This window comes from Catharus ustulatus, chromosome 3 (genome assembly GCF_009819885.2).
Source record: "Catharus ustulatus isolate bCatUst1 chromosome 3, bCatUst1.pri.v2, whole genome shotgun sequence".
NCBI classification, from domain to species: domain Eukaryota; kingdom Metazoa; phylum Chordata; class Aves; order Passeriformes; family Turdidae; genus Catharus; species Catharus ustulatus.
In genome coordinates this window covers 17,526,867-17,544,952 of record NC_046223.1, presented here as the reverse complement: position 1 = coordinate 17,544,952, position 18,086 = coordinate 17,526,867, and the positions used below count along the sequence as shown (strand labels likewise).

Here is an 18,086-nt window from a genome sequence, read left to right as displayed (position 1 = left end):
AAGCCATTCCCCCTATCCTGTCACTGCAAGCCCTTCTAAATAGTTCCTCTCCATCTTTCTTGTGGTAGGCTCCCTTCAGGTACTGGAAGGCTGCAATTAGCTTACCCCAAAGCCTTTGCTTTTCCAGGTTGAACAATCCAAATTCTCTCAGCTTTTCCTCATAAGAGAGCTGCTCCACCCCTCTAATCAACTACACGGTTATCTCCATCCTCTTGCTGGCCTGAGGACATTCTTTCCAGATAGGCTGTTAAAATGATTCACCTTCTGGAGATGTTTGCCTCCTTCCATGGAGCAGGACACCTAACAACTACCTCAGACTAAATAACCAGATTTTAATGGAGGCAGCTTAGCATGACTAGCCCAAAGTGGGAGGTGGCATCACAGGGTCTTCAGCTTTTGGGGTTGTTTCTTCCCAGGGTCTGGGCCAAAGAAACCATTCCTTCTTACAGCAGTGGTTCTGGAGATTTCTTCTGATCAGGTTTCCTCAAAAGTGACTGCAGCTGCATCACACCAGGAACCTTCCCTGTGGACAAACATCTAAGGTTTGTTGGAAGAGACAGGTATGGAAAGTCACTGATGGCAAGTCCCTATAAAGAACTCAATACTCGAGTTAAATATTATACTTCATGCATTCTATGGCGCCAATCCTATTTTACAGAGTAATAGTTGCAGAGGTTTAGTTGCTCAGATCAAGTGAGGCAGAGATAGGAAGCCCTGGAGAAATCGCTTGGGCTGCTGCTGAGAAAAACTAGGAAGGATTCTGTATGGAAAGGAGCACATGGACAGGGTGCAGTCTGTGAAACATGCTGCAGCAAACAGCTGAGAAAGGCCCTGGAATGGGCCAGGACAGCTTGGGAGTCCATCTGGGAGCACCAATGGGGTGCACAGTAGCATGCAGCATGACTTTCCCCCGCTCCATGTGAATGCCCACAGGCTCTTCCCTCTTCCACACACAGGCACCCACAGCAGATCCAGCCAGGAATCCACATCAGAGTGCTGCAGATTTGGGCAAATCCCATTTTGGGTCAGCTGAGAGCCCCACAGATAGACACAGGTCATGAGACTGCCCACTACAAAGTCCCTTTGTGCTTGAGTGCAGGGGATAATAGCCCCAGCATGATCTGCTGAGCCTGGCCGGGTCTGAAGAGCCCCTGCAAAGCTCCCCTGGTCCTACTGTCAGACCAAGCTTATGCATGAGACCCTGCTCTAAAGCTGCCTCTGTGTTCCCCTCTTGTGAAGGTATCCCACATCCCAGCAGCTGGAACATTACTGCATTATACTCACCAAATCAATGTCAGAATGTGCCAATTACTCAGTAGGCTGAGCAGAGGGTAAAGCAAGCTGTGGGCACTGGAGCAGGCAGGGCACAGAGAGGCAAATCTCACATGCACACACACAGAGCCTTCTTGGTGACCTGGAAAGGGTTTTCCCACCCGAGGAAACATGGAAAGCAGGTCCACCTTTACTGTTTGCATCACACCCACCCTCAGCCAGTTCACCTCCACCCTGGGGACCCAGCGTTTTTGTCACCCGGCCACAGAGCAGGTTTTCAGCAGGGGAAGTGTGGCTGCAGCTCTGGTGGCAGCAGGGGTCAGTCCTCACCCCTGCAGGCAGCATCCACAGCAGGCTTGGCAGCCTGGCAACAACTGCAGTGGAAAAGAGTTGTCAAACACTGCTCAGGAAGGCTCGTGTTTGACAAATATTTGTTGAGCTGATTGTAACTTGCCTGGCTCATACCGCTGAACGCAGAGAACCTGTGGGGAAGAGCTCAAACCCCAGCAATAGAGCCACCCCTTTTCCCTACCTTGGCAGAGCCAGAGAAAGCCACAAACCTGAGCCATCTCCTCACCCCAGCTGAGCTGATCTCCACATGGAGAGCAGCAGGAGCAGGCTGTTAGGTGACAGTGACCACACTGGGATTATATTCCTGTGTTTCCCCTTGTGCTGATCTTCACCTTTGCAGACCAGAGCCAAAGGCTCCGGCCAGCACAGCCCTGGAGGAGCTGGGGAGCTGCCTGGCTGTAGCTCCATGCCTGCAGCTTGCAGCAGAGATGCAGGCTGTGTGCATGAGGCTCCCAGCATCTATGGCAGGCACTGTGCACACTGTGTGCCCACGAGCACTCCTGGGATGTTTGGGAGAGGGGCAGGACACGCTCTGGGACAGACAGAGCAGGAAATACCTGGGCTCCTGAACTGCCTGGGGGCAGAATAAAGAAGGAAGCACTGAAAATGAAAGCAGAGCTGCTGTGACATTTTGATGCTTGTCTTCTGACATCCTCTCCCTCTCATACACTCGACTTCCTTGCTTATTTTTATCAGATGGAGCTGATGGTCGCTGCTACGGTAACCCTGTGTGGTTACAGCTCTAGCAGCGACCCAGTGCTCAGTGCAGGCTTCCTTTGTGGCTTGTGCAGGGCTCCCACCCCTCAGGGCTCTCAGAACAGTGGGTTTGACTTTGTTATGCCTCAGCTGCCTGTTGTGGTGGGCGGAGGTTCACCCCTCCAGGCGCTGTTCCCTTGCCAGCCGGCAGCCACTGCTTTCTTCCATCTCTTCTAGTCCTGTCTTTGCTGTCTTGGGTGGGCAACATACAGGTTGCTGATCCCAAGCATGGGGTTGGGGGGGTTGTTTCAACGTGGATAAAGCACAAAAAAACTTTCACAGAGTCGATAATTTGGTGTGGGACTAAAAGCTCTTCGTTGATGGGACAAGGTCTGATTTGAAACAACAACAGAAAAATTACTTCTCTTGCTTTGACCCTGATCCTTCCCCTTTTAGCCATTATAGGGAAAGTGAGACCAGAGAATAAAGGAATCTCTTCCCCAGCTGGTCTGTCTTCAGTCCTGGCACCCAGCCCTCTATCCCAGGCTTTCAGCTCATGCTGGGACCATCAGCACAGCACGACGCAGCTCCACTCATCTTTTCTTCCAGGTGAACTTCCTGAGCAAAAGTTGGGAACTGCAGAGGTCAGTGGGTGCCCCAGGGTCTGTCCTGGCTGCATTTCCAGTCCTTCAGGCATGAAACCATGGAGCCACAAGGACCTTTGGCAGAGCAGCTCCCCACTATCACACCTAACAACTCCACCCACACTGCCCTCCCTTGCTTTGCAGCAGCTCCTGTTCTCTCCATCCCTGCTCATCATCACATAAACACACCCAATGCTCCCACCAGTCCTAGGCATGCCCTGGCTGAAGCAGGTTTCTCTGCACTCAGTTCCTCCCTAGGTGATGGGCATGAAGCCTCTTCCCTCCCACTCCTAAAAACAGCACTCATAAACTTTCGTTTGTAAAAGGATGGCTTTGAGCTTAGTTCAGCAGAACTGCTCTCCAGCCAGGCTTGCACAGCCCTTTCTGCAGGTGGATGATCACTGGGGCTGTAGAAAGTGGCACATTTTTAACCCAAGTGGCTTAAAGCCAAGGACACAGTGCTACTGACACTGCTGGCCTCCAGGAAAGCCCAGGATGGGCCATGCCTGAAGGGATGTCCCATGCCTCAAGGGATGTCCCCCATGCCGCCCTCCTGCTGCAGACACACTGAGAGACACTGCTGACCACGGGGTACATAACTAAACTCTGCTATGCTCCTCTCAGATCCAGACACAGATTTTTGCTGTCCAAACAGAAGCAGAAAGGCATCACTTGGACAATGAAACACCCAGAGCTTTTCTCCTCGAGTGAGGATTTAGGGATAATATTCTTCTTGTTTATATAGAAATGTGTGGTGCTCAGGGTTGCTTTTTGAGAGCTGAGAACATGTGCATTACAGGCTGTTGCTCCTCACATCCCTTGCTTTGTTCCAGGTGACTATTGGAGGATTTTGGTTTAGTTCTGATTGTGGTTCAAGGCATCTCAAAACAGATCAGCGTCATCAAGATGAAAACTCCATGTCCTCATCAGCTGGGAACTTCCTACTGGGATTAAAATTGGAAGGAAACAGCTCACCTGAAGGAAAATTCAGCTTCTCCAGCTGCTTGCAATGATAAAGACTGTGATTACATCAGAGCACGACTGATCTGCACCAAGGGCACCTGTATCTTAGGGGTGGCTGCTCCCCACATGCAGCACTGGTAAATCATCTTTGCACTCCCACAGAGCAAGGATTTTTCCTGTCTGCACCCAAATGTAGGCAAAGTCAGATGCCAGCAGTTCATGTGCAGAGGTTCAGGCGACTGTGGGCTCTGATGAAGATGAACAGAAGTGGGTGGACACCGAATACTACAAATTAAATACCTGGGAGAGTGAACACAGGCTGAACTAAGCAGGAGAGCAGTGCACAGCTTGCTGTCATCAGTTTCAACTACAGGGCAAAGCTTTGAGGAACACAAATGCCTCAGGTTTAAATGCAAGCCAGGAGAAACGCTGTTCTGTGGGCAAAGGAAGGTCCTTATGCCACCCAACATTTCTTTGGATGACTAAGGCTCACCCATTCAGCAGCAAGTCCATTTTCATTTGATGATCCAAGTTCCAGTTTGGCCACAACAGCTGGAGCCAAGGAGCAGGAAGGAGCCTCCTTCCCAGCAGCACTGCTCCAGGCTGATACAAGGAAGCCCCACTCAGAGGCCAACCCTTGTGGTCTCATCCCAAAACAGGATGATACATCAGGATTCATTCTTATGAGAGCCTGAAAAACCTGTTGGTGTGAAGCACATGGAAGCAGCAGACAAGTTCAACACATTTGCAGTTTCCCTAACCAGTGCTGTATGTTAAACAAAAGCATTCTGGGTCAAGAATAAATGTCTTCAGTGATTTCAGATCAGCACATCTGGTCATCTTGGAAATCCTGCAGCAGCTTTTAGAAGGCAAGCAAGTCTGTGCCCAAGGAGAGGAAGAAATTAAAGCACCTCTGCTAGAGGTTGACTGAAGAAAAGGAGAGGTCAGCTTTAATATTGCATTTGTTCCTGTGGCATAAAATATCCATGAGGGTTGAGAATGATACAATTAATCTTTGAACTGTGGGGCTCACATTGAGCATGCCCTCAGTTCAAGCATTAAATGGAAGGGTCATTAGTTAGTGTATTTAAACTAGTCACATGTAAACATAACACTCCAGCCTCAGCTGGGCTTGTTTGCCTAGGTCAGATTAGAGCATTAGCTGCCAAATCACAGGAACTTCTATCCATGTACCTTAAAGATATGAGTATTCCAGGTTATTTGCTTCTTATCACCAGGTTTTAGTGGAAAATTTAATCCAATTAAGCACACAACTTGAATTACTGAATCCTGGCATGGTCAGACTTCTACACCCAGAACAGGGCCTTGGTACCAGCTCAGACTCACTCAGAAATGCCATTTCGTCCAGCAGCACCACAAACTGCAGCACACAGCCATCGGTGAGTGACAAGAAAACTACTCAGGAAGAGCTGACTTCTAGACCCAAAAGGGCCAACACAGACAACCTGGGTAGCTCAGCTGAGACCCTGCAAGCACACAGCAAGGCAAGACTTGTCTTCATGAGTGCTGCTCAGGGCAGGGAAGAGCATGCACAGGGAACATGACTAACAGCAGCTGTGAATAGCTTCCACTCTCCATTACTTCATGTTCTGTAAGGTTAGGTAAGGGGGTAGATGTAGATGACAGATATAAATACAGAATTTTTTTTTTCAGGAACAAATAAGCTGGGGCAGCAGTTTGCTGCAGCCTTTCACACAGCAATGAGCAGCCACAGGAAAATGGCAAGCAAAGGTGCTGTCCTTCAAAGCTGGCTTAGGTTTCCAATGTCATAGGGCACGATCTGAGGCCAGCCACCAGCATCTCCAGGTTCAACTTCCATGATCTGGAAGGTTGACCATCCCAACCCACTTTCACAGTAAAAACAAAGCCAGTATGTTTGGAAAGCATTTTCAAACTTTATTTACAACTGTCACAGTGACAAAAATGTAGTTTGAAAAAAATGCTAGCTTCTCCCTGAGGCTCAAAAAAGAATTACAGAAATATAGGATGTATATCATACAACAGGAGGAGTTTTACTGGAGTGCTTTGTTCTTTATATACGTTCAACAACAAATAGAAATATACACAATACTTCCAAAAAAAGGATGCAGACAGAAATATGCGAGTCTTTAGGGCACACAGCAGGTTTGAAGTCCAAGGATTGCCATCTCACTGCTGCCCACATGGTAATATCTTTGATATAGAGCTTTGACTTGGTGGTACAGACGGTAGAGACCAATAGAGAGTAACACTTAGAAATAAGACGACTGGCTGGTATGCAGGTGTACAAGCTCACTCCAGTAAGACAGCAAGACTAGAACAAGTGTTACAGACACAACAGCTGAATCCATTGCTAGAGAAAATGCTACCACCACATCATGGCCATTCAGTGACCAACCATCCACCAAGGTGGGCAGGGAGAGTGTCTGACTGGGTCTGCAAGGCTGGACCAGAGGCCAGCTGCAGTGTAGGAACACTGAATTTCTCCTGCTTTGTGCTAACTCATCTCCAAACTCCAATCTGTCCAAAAATAGTTACACAGAGCTGATAAATTATTGCCATTATGTTGAAACACAAGCAAGACAAGACTAAAACAATCCTGCCAATATGTTAAAAGCAGTTCCCAAACCCCACCAGCGTTTAACTACTCATGAGGTATTAAAAATACAAATACACACATGTCCAAATAGATTTTAAAAATGGAACAAGTTACAAGCAAAGGGGGGTGGCATTGGTATTATTATGGAAGTTTGGTTAAGGCCTTGACATTTCTTTTTCTCTTCCATGACCCCAGATTTGGTTTAGGTGGTAACTGTTCTCATCCTATCTCCCAAGACTGACTGGCTCCCAAGCTGGTCCCCAAAGCTGCAAGATCATGTCTTTCCAGGAAAGCAGCAGGTTACCCTGTCTGGCAGCAGACTGGTCTTCTCCTTCAGCCAGGATATGATGAAGAGAGGACAAAACCAGACTTCACAAGCCAGTCTGCACTTCGTTAAAACCACCATGAATCTTTCACTCTCGCTAAGAAGCAGGAATGCATTTTGTCTCAGGACACACAGGCTAATCCTCTCCCAGTAGACCCCATCCTGCAAACCCCACTGGTGATCCACACTACATCTGGTGTTTTGTCTTTGGATGACCCCCAGGTCTGGCAGCCCTCCTCACAGCACTCCCCACCAGGCTGTCCTGCACTGAGGAGGCCCTGCAGTGCAAAGCTGGAGAAGAATCACCCTACCCCAGCCCCCTCAAGCCCACTGACCAGCAAGTTAAGAGACACAAAACCCTACAACCTCAAGGACACCAAGGCAAGGAGGCATAAATCTCCACCCTCGGGCTTGGGGCATCCTACAAGATGAGACCACCCACAGCAGCCTCAGCAAATAGGAGAGAAAAATCTGAGGTGTTCAAACCTACATGAGCTCTTGCTGCAGACAGAAGCACCTTTTTACATCCGATGCACATCACCTCATGCTCACCACCTGCAAGATAAGCTAGGGCATCGCAGGAGAGATGACAAGCAGCAGCCTAACGCTACCCTGCAAATACAGCTGCTCAGCATTGAAGAGTCTAAAGGCAAACAGGGGGAGAAAGTAACTTTGGGAAAAGTGGCTGGAAAACAGGCTCAACAGCGAGAGCAAGAAACCAGACTACTCCTATGGACGCTCACCTTACCCTAGGAGGTGCCGAACCAGGGAGAGCTACAGGCCCCTTGTCACTAGACCATTTAGCCATGCTTCGCTATGGACACCCTTCCATCCCCCAACACACAAAATGGAAGCTGTAAGAAAGGCAAATCTGAGATATTTTGGCTCTGTTCTCATGCTTTTAGCCAGAGGCAGCTCCCAGCCAAACGCTGCCACCTCCAACTTTCCTCCCCCTTCCCGAGCTCCCCCCTCCAGCAGTCCTCGTGTGGTCACCCTCTGCCATGTGCTTGGAATTTCACTGCTGCCTCCGCCTCGGAAAAATACAGATAATGATCTCGAGAACAGCAAACATTTCTCTGCGTTACTTCCTTCCTTCCTCAGGAGGTCTGGTGACACCGAGGGCTTCAGTTCTCAATACAGAGAATACAAAAAAACTAAGATCTCGCAGGTGCAAAATTGAACTTTGTCTTTTTAAAAAGACTTTCAAAGAAAGTGTGGCTCTTCCTTCAGAAGGGTGCAGTCCCTTGCCTTTCCTCAGATGCCATTTATTGCTCCTTGTCCTTCTTTGCGTCTTCACAGTTTTCTTCCTCCTCTTCCTCATCCTCCTCCTGCACGAGGAACTCTTCGGGCGGCCATCTCAGCTCCCCGCTCTCCACGTCCCCCTCCGTGGGCTCCACCACGATGGAGGGCAGGCGGTCCTTCAGCTTACAGTAACGATCAAAGTCTGAGGGGTCGGGGAAGATCTGAAAGAGCCAAGGAACAGTCTGTCAGAGGGGCTGCACTCACACAGTCTCAGCCAAAGCCCAGCTTGAGACATTCAGGTCTCCAGGGCAGACTAGTCTCGACACAGAGTCAACTACTGAGTGATGGGAGTACTCTTGAACTCATAAATAACCTTTTCAAGTCTCCAAGTAATGGAAATGAGCACTGCCCAAGAGGCTCCCTGAAGCACATGCTTGCTTGGATAGCACTCAGCAAATAGGTATCTGCCCTTTTGGATATTTATCCCTACCCCTCCACCCCCGCTTTTGCATTAATGCTCTTGAGTTTGCACACGGAGCTATCTTGATCAGAAAATCTGAGCTCTCATTTCCTGCTGCTGGTCAGTCTGCACAGGAGAACAGGCTTGTTCTCCAGGCTCTGCTGCTGGGAGGCAGGAGGCTCATGGCAACCCAGGGCAAGAGCAGCCCAGACCCTTGCAGCAAGGGCCTGTGTCTGGTATCACTCCAGGGCCACAGTGCCAGCCTGAAATAGCTCAGCTGCATTTTAGAGATAATTCTGGCAGCTACTACAGCTACCATACATCAGCACTGAAACTCCACAGAACACTCATTTTGTGGATGGGCTGGGGACTGGACCGTATTTCTTCAAGAAAGGGCACAGTACCCAGTTATGCACTGCATTTCTCATGCAGTGAGTACAAAGACTCCTTGATCTCCAGCCCCTCAAGGTGCACCTTACCCATTCCCACCCATTGCTTGCCACATGGATGCACAAGCTCGTGCAGTGCAGCAGCACCAGGACCCACACTCACTGGCAGTGCCACTGATGCATACTTTGATCCTACTAGGAACTGAGGCAAAATGTGGGTAAAGGGAAAAACTGCTGGTGCAGTGTTAGCAGCAGCCTTGCAAGACTAGACTGCAGTGTGAACAGAAAAGGCTGTGTTACTTGTGGGTAACTTGCTGGGGGAAAAACTTCAAACCCCAGCTCATCCAGAAGGGAACTGCAGGATGATAAAACCCACTTGCTACATCAAACCTCCTGGTTAGAAGCCAGAAGATTAAAAACAACCACCACCTGCCATTTCAAACAATTTTATCAGAGTGACCATTTCACATTAGAGTTGCACTTAAACACCCTAAAGAAGAAAATGTTGAAGTGCATTTTCCCCTTAGAGGTTATAGGCCAGGTGAAAAGTCATGTGGTTGCACTATTCTTTGAACATCATCTGCATTCAAGTGAGTTGCAAAAGCATCCTTGCAGGGAGCAGCACTGCCAGCCTCAGTCTGAGAGCAAGATCTGATCTGCTTTGATCTTTGTGGTTCCAGTTATTAAAGCAGGCTCACCATCCAGGAGCCCTGAGCATTAACCATGAAGCCTCATTCTCCTTGTGCCAGTCATGTGGGTACCCACCACCTTGGGAAGCCCTGGCCACAAAAAGTGAAGTAACATCCTATCAATTCCTTCTTCAGCCTAGCAACTACTAGCTACAGCATCACCTCCTTGGAAATATTGAGTCTTCTACTGTTCATTTCTCCTTCACACCCAAAGCTTTGTGGCAATCAGATTGATAAAGGCATCGGGCTGCTACCTAATGCAAATTCAGGTGAGGTAACAGAAGGTAATGCACAAATCAGGGGCTGTTTGCATTTGATCATTTGGTCCTGGGGACAGTGCTGCAAGAGTCCAGCTCCCACCATCCATGTTTTTCAGGTGCATTAGAGCAGTTGAGATCCTTTGAACATAGCCACATCAACCTGGGCATTGCAGTGTGAGTCACTTGCTATTAGTCACTCCCAGCACCACTGAGAAAGCAACTGTTTTTTGGAGCTTTGTGGCTTCTGCTTGGCCAAACAAAATCAGTTTCAGGCACACAGTGCGTAACTGGAAGTACAGTCAGTGGCTCTTAAGCATCAAGTTATCTAAACCCAGGATAGGGAAAAAAAATACCCTTGACATTACATGGTTTAGAAGGTTGCAATGGAAAAAAAAAGTGTGGTTCAAGAGGTTACATAAGCTGATAATGTCATGAAAATAGCCTCCTATGGAAGAAAAACAGCAGTATAATAATTAAACTTTGGCTGCTATTATTTTAAGCACATTAGGTCAAATTGGAGCAATTTCTTTGAAAATACTCTGCCAGATTTTTTTTTTCCAGAAACTAAGTAGTAGTCATTTCCTTACAAACAAATATCCGCAAAATGTGGTGTGCAGCTTTTTTAATAAAAAAACCCTTAGCACAATCTTATCTCAAACAGCTGCAGGACAGGCCGAACCCAAGGAGGTCAGGATTTTTTCCACTAAGTCATGCTTTTTAATCGTTGAGGCAGCACGGAGGGAGATGTTGCAACTGCACTTTGAAGGGGCGTGGACAGTCAATGGAAAAAATACAGAAAGGCAGATTTCCTCCAATGTGACCGGCAGGGTGACAACAGGCCAAGCACAAGGAGCCAATGAAAAAAAGTTTAAGACTAACTGAATATCTGAGGAAGCCAAGTGAGAAGGTTAACCCAACCAGCCTCCCCACTCCACAGAAAAAGATAAGCAAGCACCAGCTCTCCCTGTCCTGCTTCAGTAGTGCCATCTACATTTGCTGGTTTCACAGGCCTAATCTGGTCCCACTCCAGATATAGACAATGGCAAGGAAAAAACCTCCCAGACTTGCAGCAAGCTCCACACTGGGAATTGCAGCAATTCTTCTCTGACCCAGGAGCTCTGCACTCTCTGGCACAGCAGCCAGGTCAGCAGCAACACCTGCCTCCAAACCTTTCTGCTCACATGGGCCTGCTCAGGCGTGTGGGAGAAGGCTCTGCATCTCCCACCCCACAAACAGGGCAACAGACATGGGTCAGCTTCTCCCTCTCATCCATGACAGGAAGCCACCTTGCACATGGCTGAGGGAGATGCCTTCCCCTGGTGGTCCTGCTCACCTGATGGGGGACAAGTGACAACCAACTGGTTGTGATGGCTGCCTAAATGCAAATATAGTAGCAATTCAAAGGCATCTTCCACCCCTTCACTTGCATGATACAGCACAAGGGGCTGCACTGCTTCCCCTGTAGCTGAGGCCCAAATCCTGGCCATGGAGAGACACATCCAACACCTCCAGATCCACAGAGGACACACTGTGTTGCTTCTTGCACTTCTTGCTAACAGCAAGACTTTTACAGGCCTCTCTGGATTTATGTCTGGGAACTGCTCTCCTCATGAACTTATCCAGATCACATACAAATCAACCAAACTCTTGTCTTGCAGCTGGAAAGAACAGGGAAAAGCAGAAATTGAAAAAAAAAGCTTGAAATGATTTTAGGAAGATCATGTTTGCCTCTGTTTCAGATGATCTAGCTCTACTATCCTTGGATGAAGTCTTGGCAACAAGAATGGAAAGTTTTCATTGCCCTGGGGAGCCTCATACCCTCTCAGCATTTACAGGGATGGAGAAACACCAAAAGCAGGAGAGATGTCAGGCAATTAAGAAGATAAGCTCAGCACTACCATAATCCAAGTGACACTTGTAAATTCAAAACAACTTCCACATGTGTACTCCATCCCAACACCCCTAGTTAAAATGCCTGTCTCCCCTCCCATGGAGCTGAAAACTATTTAAATTGTATTACAGGGAGACTAAAGCAATGACATCTTTCCAAATTAAGCCACTGGTTTATGGGAAAGCTTTGCTTGATTGTGGTAGTGCAGTACAAGATTGCAAAGTCCGCACTGGGAGACATCCCACTTCAGGTACAGCACACATCGCTCATCCCCCTTGGTCTGAAGAGCTGAATTCTGTGCCTCTTCAGCAATATCAAGCCAGTATTCCAAACCAGCAATGAAGTTCTGGACATAAAACTTCAGTGCCATTGAGAAGCACAGCAAGCTCATTTCAGGCAGTACTTCAGTCATGTCTCAGTGTCCTCTTTGGAGGACTTCTCCAGCTACAATACATACATTTACTCACACCGTAGTCATGACTCAAAAACGAGCCCCAAGTATGTACACAGCAGCTGTGACTCAGGTTGATGAGCCACAACAACTCCCAAGCCACAGAAATACTGCCCAGCTTCAGGGCATGATGTCAGGGAAACATCCTACCTACATCTAACCATTTCCCCTCAGAGTAACAAGGCATCAAAGTAGGGAGGAAAAACATGCTCCGAGGTGTTCCGATGAGCTGCTGCTCTCAGTTTGGATTTCAGTGGAACACTTCTGCACAGCACAGCTGCAAGCATGATTGCTTTTGTATCTGTTTATCCCATATCCTGCTTCTGCCTTCATTGAGGTCCCAGACCCTGGAATACACATTGAATCTGCCAACTAATCTTGTCTAGCAGCCATGCTTGCTATCACCACCTTTTCACAGCCTCAAAACCTTCCACAGCAGCAAGCAGCACCTCTGAAGGACTTCCCCTGCACAAATCAAGTCTGCACAGACATGAAGCACCTGACAAGAAAGCAATTACAGAGGAAGTTCAATTTCCATTGAGCCAACAGCCCTTGGACCAGTAACGTACTGGTGGTCCAGTTTAACTGGAGGGATCCAGCAGACACAGCTCAAGCCCCTCAGCTCCGTGGGAAAGCCAGTGCTTCCCCAGGGCTGGTGAAAAGGTGCTGCACTCACCAGAAATCACTTCCCCAACACCAAGCTTTTGGCACAGCCACTGGATAGAGCCTTAAGCCTATTTACCCAGATTCAGCCACTCTGACGTGATTCCCAGCGAGCTGTGGCTGTGATTAACCTAGAGAAATCCCAGCATGATGCGATCATGACTTAAAGAGCTCAAGCTTCCCATGACAACCAAACCTCAGCTGATGGCATGAGGCAAGCTCAGCCTCTGCAGGCCAGTCTCCTGCATGGGAGCCTCAAGGACCAGCAAGTCACTCACCAGCCAGCCTGCAGCAAAGCAGCACACTCAACTCAGGACCTGCTTTTGCTCAGAACACACACTTTGGGCATTAAAGCATTTTCAGTTGTGCTCAGACCCTGCTTCACTTCCAAGAATGCAGGATTCCAGTCAAGGTACTGTTTTGACAACAGCTCCACAAAATGATTAATTCAGCCTCAGTTTCAGTGGCATTGTTCGTGCTGCTGGGAGACAGCACAGAGGACAAGCTGGCACAGTGCTGATGAGGCTTTTCAAAGAACAGGTATTTCTAGGGTTGGGAAACAACAAACAGTGCATTAGCTCTGGCTGGCAGCAGAAACAGCCTGGCTCACTGGACACTGCCAGGCAGGAAGTGCATGAAGCCCTCCATAGTCACATCTGTTTGTAGCAGGGGCAACTTGAGCCATCAGCTGCATTTCAATGAGTTTTTTGTTTAGTAAATCCCATGGGAATTATGGGACATCTATTAATGATCCAGAAATAGCTTCTCACTGCAGGCATAAGACCCAGCATGACATCATCTCTTCAGTCACATCTTCTGTTTTGTCTATGCTGCCCTGTTCTGAGACTCATGCCCCAAATTCACCACTCACTTCTGCTCAGGCTCTTGAAATCTGTTGGCTGAACCATCTTTCAGGGGGATCAGAGAGCAGCTTGCTGTCACAAATACAGTAATAAAAGCTGTCTTGCAGAGGATGACTTTGAAGCTAGCAGGCTAGCTTACAAGCATTTTGCATATTAACTGGAAGAAAGGCAGTCCTATGATGAAAAAGCATGTTTGCCTTAAGCCTATGGAGGCAACCCAGTAAATACTGGTATTCTTTCTGCAGTCTGGGTTTTCACACTATTGAACAGTGATGACCAGCCCAGCAAAGAGCACATTGCTTCACTAGGGAGGGGAGTGCAGACCTTCATCTGATGTATACAACAGACAGACACCCCAGCAGGTGGAAGACGCAGAAGAAAAAAGTCAACAACCCGAGTTCCTCTCATAACCACTGAGACAGAGGGGAGCCAAGAAGTTCAGTGAACTCCACAAGACAGCAATCAGATTGCTGAAGTTTATACTCAGGGTATGAGCTTGCTTCCTCAGCTTATTTCCAAGTAAAAGCAAAAATACTTAGAAACAGTTCTCTTAGTAGGACAAGTCTGTCTGCAGCAAGTACTGATGTGCTCTAGCATTCCAGCAGTGCTGCTGGGCTGTACCTCCTCTGGTCCAGACTGTATCATGCCTGCCTCTGGTGGCAGAATCAGCCCTTAGTCTCACAGGCAGCATCCTACAGAACAACTCACAGGCAGTCCCTGCTCTACACAGCTTAAAAGCTTGATTCTGGCTCCACTTTTTATTTTCTGCCTCTCATAGCCAGCCAAGGGCTGTTACACTGTGAGTGCCTGACTCTGCAGATGAGTGGAGGAAGATGCTGCAGCTTAGAACAACAAGCCTCAGTGTAGGAGCAGTCATGCTCCATTAGCCCCGTCTGGTTTTAAGTTATCGCACTACAGCACTCAGACAAGCATACAATTTTCCATGTACCAAACTCTCTTCATCAGCAAGATGAGGCACAGAGTGCCAAAGTCTGAGGTAGAACAAAAATTTCATGGTACTACTTGCATCAGGTTTGCCCTTGCTCGTCTCACTTGAGCTTTCAACCCTTCAAGGACACTTTCAACTTACCTTGACTTACACTGTGACATTCTCAGCCCAGCAGCCAGAGAAGGAAGGCTGGATCCTGCTCCCCAATCCTCTTTACACTAACCTGATTTAGAGGCAGACCTCATACACAGCCCACACACTGCTAGTGCCGTAAGGGTCTTCCATTTCAACCCCTCTACTCTTGCTGCCATCACCTCTTCATCACATCAAGGTGAAGTGCCTCACAGGCATTTGAAAAAAGTTATCTGTACCTAGACCACTAAAGAGAATAAATCTAGGATGCAAAGGCCCTACACGAGTCATCAGCTTTTATGACTCACATGTTCAGGTGATCCACTCAAAACCAAACAGTCCTGTTCCCCAGTTGGCCCAAGCAGACTTATCAAGGTCATAAGCACTCGGGGAAGAACATCACTGAAGTGATCATTAGAACAAGCAGGGCACCTAGTTCTGCCTCTCCCTGGGAATTTGGATGGGTAAATAGAGGCATTTGACCTGTTTGGGTTAAGCCTCTTCATAAGGTGACCTATTAAGACATCCCATGCAGGTTACTTTGATTGCTTCAGATTTAATGACTGTCATTCCCTCTGCACTCTGTTAGGGAGGAAAGAGGTTGCATACTCCCCACTAACTCAAGCACTGAAGCATAGCACACCTATAAACCAAGCAACTTGCACTATCCAGAGCCAGAATCCTGACTGAAAGAAGGAATGCATCCCCTTTTCCTCCACACAGCTTTGGCTTCTGCTGGAGGCCTGAGCAGTGGCCCAAAGTTCAGTCGATTTCACGCTCCAGTGCACTGCTGCTGCCTTGTAGTTCCCTTTTCAGACACAAACATGCAAACATACAGCACCACATCTGAATGCACACTTGGAGCAAGTGCCTCTGTGCAGGTTGTGTAACATCTGCAAAGGACAAAGCCTGCATCTGGATCTGCTGGTAAGAGTCACTCAATGCACAGAGCAGATGCAAGTCATCTGCCAGCATTCAGCATCTGTGTCAGATCTCACCAGCAAGTCTCCTGGAAGTGAAGACAACCATGGAGCTAGGAAGCTAAGGTGTACTTTGATTAACTACAGGCTAAGAAATGAAAGGGATATTGAGACTAAAGGATTAAGGTTCAATCCAGCTGAAGACCACTTCGCTGAAAACACTTCTTCAGTGATCTAGAGATAAATAGCTAACTACATTGTTCAGAAGTTTCGGAATGAATGCAACTCGTGCCTCCAGGTACTGATATCTCCAGTGACATTTCATGGCTCATTTAGGCTACATCTGACCTCACTGTATCTTACAGAAGACTGCTAAACCTCTCGAATGGGCACATCAGTCAGGAAAACCAAGAACTAAATCAAAAAGATGTGGAGTCCATATAAAGAGCATCCTCCTGCTTTCAGCAGATCAGCTGTATGCTGTGCTACAAGGATCTCAAGAGCCCTCTCAGCCCAGTGAGGGTCATGAATCCTTCTTTAACCCATCTCCCACTGAGTCCCGGGAATGCTGAATGAGCAGGGGCTCGGTCACTTCAAAACAAGCGAATCCTTTGCCAACCCACACTGATAGCAAGTGATATTCTAGACAACCATCTCCTGCCAAGCAAACATTCCAGTCTGTTGACTAGTTCTTACTACTGCAAGATCCGCTATTAGGTCTGGCTATGGAAAGGTACGTTAGACCAAGCTTACAGTCTAGCCCAAGCAATTCCTCACGGGATTAGTGCCTCAAGTGACAGCAAAACATTTACCTGATACGACAGCCCATCCTTGCGGGGGCTTAGTCCGATCTCATCCATGGCTGGGGTGTTCATCATCACTTCAGTCATTTCAGCGGACCTCAGATAATCAGAGCTAGAGACAAAAGACAGCATTCCAGTGATCTGAGGGGCTCCGGCAGGGCTGAGCACAATTCAAGCGGCGAAGCGAGCAGCAGAAGCTGTAGGCAGTCTATTTCTGGTCCCTTCCTTCCTGCCCCCCCTTGGAAGGCAGCGGAAAAAGCTCAGTACCTCGTAAGCCGGAGCTGCATCCAATGCTCTCGAACAGCTCCCCGGCTCTGCCCCCAAAGCCCGGCTCAAGCACAGCCGGGGACGCTCCGGCAGCAGCGCTTCGCTTTTAGCTCCGCTTCCTCCCGCTCTGCCCCGCGGGGACGGGGGAAGTAAAAAACCACACTAAATAAAGTGCAAGCGCGGGGGTTTTGGTTTTTCTTTCCTTTTTTTTTTCTCGTTTCTCAAGCCGGTGCGCTTTAGATCCCACTGACTTGTTTTACAGCCTCGGGGACTTCCACGCCAGCGGAGCGCGCGGCGCCAATTCCAGCTCGGCTCGGACAGCCTTAATGGCAATTCCAGCGCGACAAAGTGCGGCGAACTCCCTCCCGCATCCATCCCGCTACCGCCCGGCTCGCCCTGGGAACCCCCATCACGGTCTCTGCTCCAAACCCAGCCCGGGCCCCTCTCCGCCCCGCCGCCTCACGGCCTCCCGGGGCAGGGGCGGCTGAGGGGCTCGGCCTCAAGAGTCCCGGCAGCACCCCGCGACCGCAGAGCCGCCATCCCCCCCGAACCCCCGGGGAGCGCCCACTCACCAGGGCAGGGGACACAGCACAGACATGAAGTCCCAGCAGAGGCTGCCCCGGGCGGGGGGTGGCGGGAGAGGCACCCAGGCACTGCGGGACAGGGCGGGACGATGCGCGGCGCTGCCCGGGACCGACCCAGCCCCCTCACGCCTCGGCCGCCGCCTCCCGTCTGAGCCCCGCGCCCGCCGCCGCGCCGCCTTAAATAGCCCCGGGGGCGTGGCCCGGGCCCAGCCCCGCCCCCTGCCTGACGTCAACTTTTTCATGAATGGCCTCGGCGCGCGCCGCCTGCGGGGGGGTGTTTGTCTATCCGCCCGCCCGTCCGCCCGTCCGCCCGTCCGCCCGTCCGCCCGTCCGCCCGTCCGCCCGTCCGCCCGTCCGCCCGCCCGTCCGCCCGCCCGTCCGCCCGCCCGCCCGTCCGCAGCACCCCCAGCATCGCTGGGGCTGGGTCTGACGAACCGCGGCTCAAACTCGTCCCCTTGGTGGCGGTGATGGATGGCCGGGGACACGGGCAGGGAGGCCGCCCAGCCCCGCTCTTGCCAGCATCTTTCGTGCCCCGCACCTCTGCCTGGAGTAAAGCTGAGCGAGCAGCTTCAAGGGACCGGGTTATATTTAGCAAAACAATGTGCATCAATGATGGGAAGGCGCAGCAGAAGAGAGAGAGGCAAATCCGTTCGCTGCCTGGGCAGCTTGACCA

General features: G+C 49.5%; 1 protein-coding gene across 1 annotated transcript; it reads right to left on the bottom strand.

The window, feature by feature from the left end:
- Positions 1 to 5,820: 5,820 nt before the first annotated feature.
- On the bottom strand, positions 5,821 to 17,557 carry LBH (LBH regulator of WNT signaling pathway). Its single transcript, XM_033055977.2, has 3 exons — positions 17,402 to 17,557; positions 16,572 to 16,674; positions 5,821 to 8,313 (listed from the first exon to the last, which is right to left on the bottom strand). The coding sequence occupies exons 1-3, from the start codon at positions 17,425 to 17,427 to the stop codon at positions 8,116 to 8,118; spliced, it is 327 nt and encodes a 108-aa protein (XP_032911868.1). The 5' UTR covers positions 17,428 to 17,557; the 3' UTR covers positions 5,821 to 8,115.
- Positions 17,558 to 18,086: the final 529 nt, after the last annotated feature.